This window comes from Acanthisitta chloris, unplaced genomic scaffold, assembly GCF_000695815.1.
Source record: "Acanthisitta chloris isolate BGI_N310 unplaced genomic scaffold, ASM69581v1 scaffold43653, whole genome shotgun sequence".
NCBI classification, from domain to species: domain Eukaryota; kingdom Metazoa; phylum Chordata; class Aves; order Passeriformes; family Acanthisittidae; genus Acanthisitta; species Acanthisitta chloris.
The window spans coordinates 1-2821 of NW_008667328.1; the positions used below are offsets into that span (position 1 = coordinate 1).

The window sequence follows — 2821 nt, forward strand, 5'->3', positions numbered from 1 at the left end:
GCACAGAAGGGACAGTTCCCTCCAGCCAGCACCGGCACCAGCTCAGGTGTAGGAAAGCAGGTTGACATCATAGCAGCCATCCACCTGGGAAAGAGAGCAACTGTCGGTGTCTGCACAGCATAGTCACTTCCAGGACACCCCAACTCTATCCTACTGGGAGCAGTCTCTGGGAGGTCTCCCCAGCCATATGGCAAGGCCGTGGTCCCCGTGAGCAGGGCGGTGGGACTCACATCGAAGCGCCCAATGCGGGCAGCTGCCTGGCGAGCCCGGATCACCTCTGTCAGCACCCACATTTGCTGGACCTCCGTTGACACCTTCTCCGGGTCAGGGAGCTCCTGGAAAGAAGTGGGCACAATGATGTGGAGTGGGGAAGGCCTGGATGGGCTGGGTCACTCCACGTTTAGGCAGTGGTGTGGCTGGATGGCTGTGCCCCAAGGGAGCCAGGCACTATCACATGGTGCCCAAGCTCCTGACCTGCTGGTGGTTTCCCAACCCGGGGTGAGCAGGGCCCCTTTCAAAACAAGCAGCTGGGGGAGTGGGTGACCCTGATCCCTGAGTACTGTGGTGCGAACACAGCCCGTCTCTGCTGGCAGGTGGCCAGTGTGAGAACAGAAAGCCAATCACTGGCTAATGATTAAAAACCTAACCACATAGTCCAGAGTTTCCCAACAGCCTACCTCCATCGCACTCCCCAGGCTCAGGGACACAAACCCAGCCACAGGTGCCAGTTCACCCTGAAGACCTTTAGCCAGGCAGGACTTGTGGCCTAGCAGCTGCTCTCCCAGTTAAGGCACAGCTCTGTGGCACTGAGTCAAGTAGTGGGTGGCCCATGGTGATGCTGGGAACGGTCAAGCCCAGAGCAATGCCTGGCATCTCCCCTAGATACCCCTTACTAAGGGGAACATGTTCCAAGCAATCAGCAAGGGACTGGGGTGCCCTCCCCAAACTGTCACACAGTTCGTCAGGGACCAGACCAGCAACCTCACTGCCAGTGCAGTGTGAGCACCGTAGCACTGAAGCCCCATGGCAGAACTGTTCTGGCAGTGCTGGGCGATGTGCCACCCTCCTGCAGGCAGCACCTCCAGCTGATTCAGAAGGTTCCCATGGGTGAGCCAGCTCTCAACCCGGCCCTGCTCTGCCTGAACTTTGCCCACCGAAGGCCACCAGCCAGGCAGATGTGACTGGCAAGCTGCCTGTGTGCTGTCCCAACTGGGCAAGGTGCTCCCCAGGGTCCAGGGAGCTGGTCCCCAGTTGCTCTGTGGAGCACTCCCACCCCCTGCAGAGTGCCAGGGACCAGCCAGACCACCCAGTCCCCATGCATCCCACCCACCACTGAGCCACACCGTGCACCCACTACTCCCATAGGGATGTTATTGTCCCTGTCCCCATGTGTCCCACTCACCAGCTGAACCACGCTGCACACCCACTGTTCCCGTGGCGATGTTCCTGTCCCTGTTCCCATGTGTCCCACCCGCCAGTTGAGCCATGCTGCACACCCATTGCTCCCATGGGGACATTCCTGTTCCCAGACTGGAAAGCAGGTAGACTTAAGTGTCACCTCAAATCACACATTCCTGTGGACATATTTTTCTTCTGAACACTACAAACTACTTCCAGCACCAGGTAGGTTATTTTGGGGCTCTATGGCTATTCCTGGTGGGAGTCTGGAGCTGACAGGGCAGGGATGGGCCTGGCAGCCTCACGAGCGATGCTCACGGCTGCCACCCCACATGGGTCCCCCATTCTCCCCAGTAACGCAGCGGGGATCACTCACCCTGTGCAGGCTGGCTGGCTGCTCTGGAGGAGTCAGTTGGGAGAGCCAGGAGGGGAAATCCTTCTGGAGACTCTGAAACAGATCCAGAGGGTCACACAAAGGTGTCCCCCATCCCACTTCCATTTCTCACACCATGTAGCATGCTGGAGTTTGTAGCCCATCCCTAGTGATATTGCTATGGATGTGTCACTTTACTGTTACTAAATACAATTTTGTTTTTTGAGTGGTTGTTTGCAACCTGAAATTTGTTGCAGCCATGTCCAGCTCAATTCCACTGCTCAACCACCCACCTCTGACAGGACAGGGCTGGGGCTGGCCACAGTGGTCCCTTCCCCATCCCCAGAGCATGAGAGGAAGTGTCCCAGCGAAGGACAAGGACTTTGACCCACACTCCTGAGTCCTCCAGAGGGAGTCTGAAACCCCTGGAGCTACTGGGAACAATGCCACGAACAGGGCTGGGGACAGTGGCCTGTCCTGGTCCCCCTGTCCACGCCTGTCAGGGAGGCAGCGCCAGCAGCTACTCACCTTCTGTCCTGGGGGGAATATCTGCAGCTCCTCGATGGTGAAGTGGAGCCAGACCGGAGAGGGCTGCCGCAGAATGAACCGCATCGCCGTCACCTGGTCCATGTCACACAGCATCTGTGGGGCAAGGGCTGGGGAATGACACCGTGGGGGCTGGCACCAATCAGGGGCAGCTTTAGGCATTTCCTCCAAAAAAACCCCAACCCACCCCAGATGGAAGGAAGCGTCACCCTGTGGTGGCTGTCTGGGCTGAGCAGGGCACAGCAGGGCTGGCACAGGGACCCTCGCTGCTGAGCATGGCTGGAAGGGGCAGGATAGCACTGCAGGGTCCTACCATCCCATTGTGGCCATGGGAGTCAGCAGAGCATCAACACTGGACTCCTGGGACTGGGAGCTATCCAGGGGTCTGGGCGAAGAAGTGACAGCATGACACTATCTGTCCAGGCTGACCTGATGCCGGCGGAGGCAGAAGTAGTCCTGGGAGCCCTCCTCGGTGTGCGGGCAGGGCATCAGGCAGAGGTCCCG

The 2821-nt window shown here is 58.7% G+C and overlaps 1 protein-coding gene across 1 annotated transcript; it reads right to left on the bottom strand.

Annotated features, from left to right (window-relative positions):
* Positions 1 to 42: 42 nt before the first annotated feature.
* NICN1 (nicolin 1) lies at positions 43 to 2818 on the bottom strand (the record flags this gene model as incomplete). The annotated part of the gene is made up of 5 exons (XM_009072442.1): positions 43 to 84; positions 231 to 335; positions 1775 to 1846; positions 2300 to 2427; positions 2764 to 2818. Coding segments are annotated over 5 exons (402 nt in total), but the record flags the coding sequence as incomplete, so codon positions are not given.
* Between the last annotated feature and the right edge of the window lie 3 nt (positions 2819 to 2821).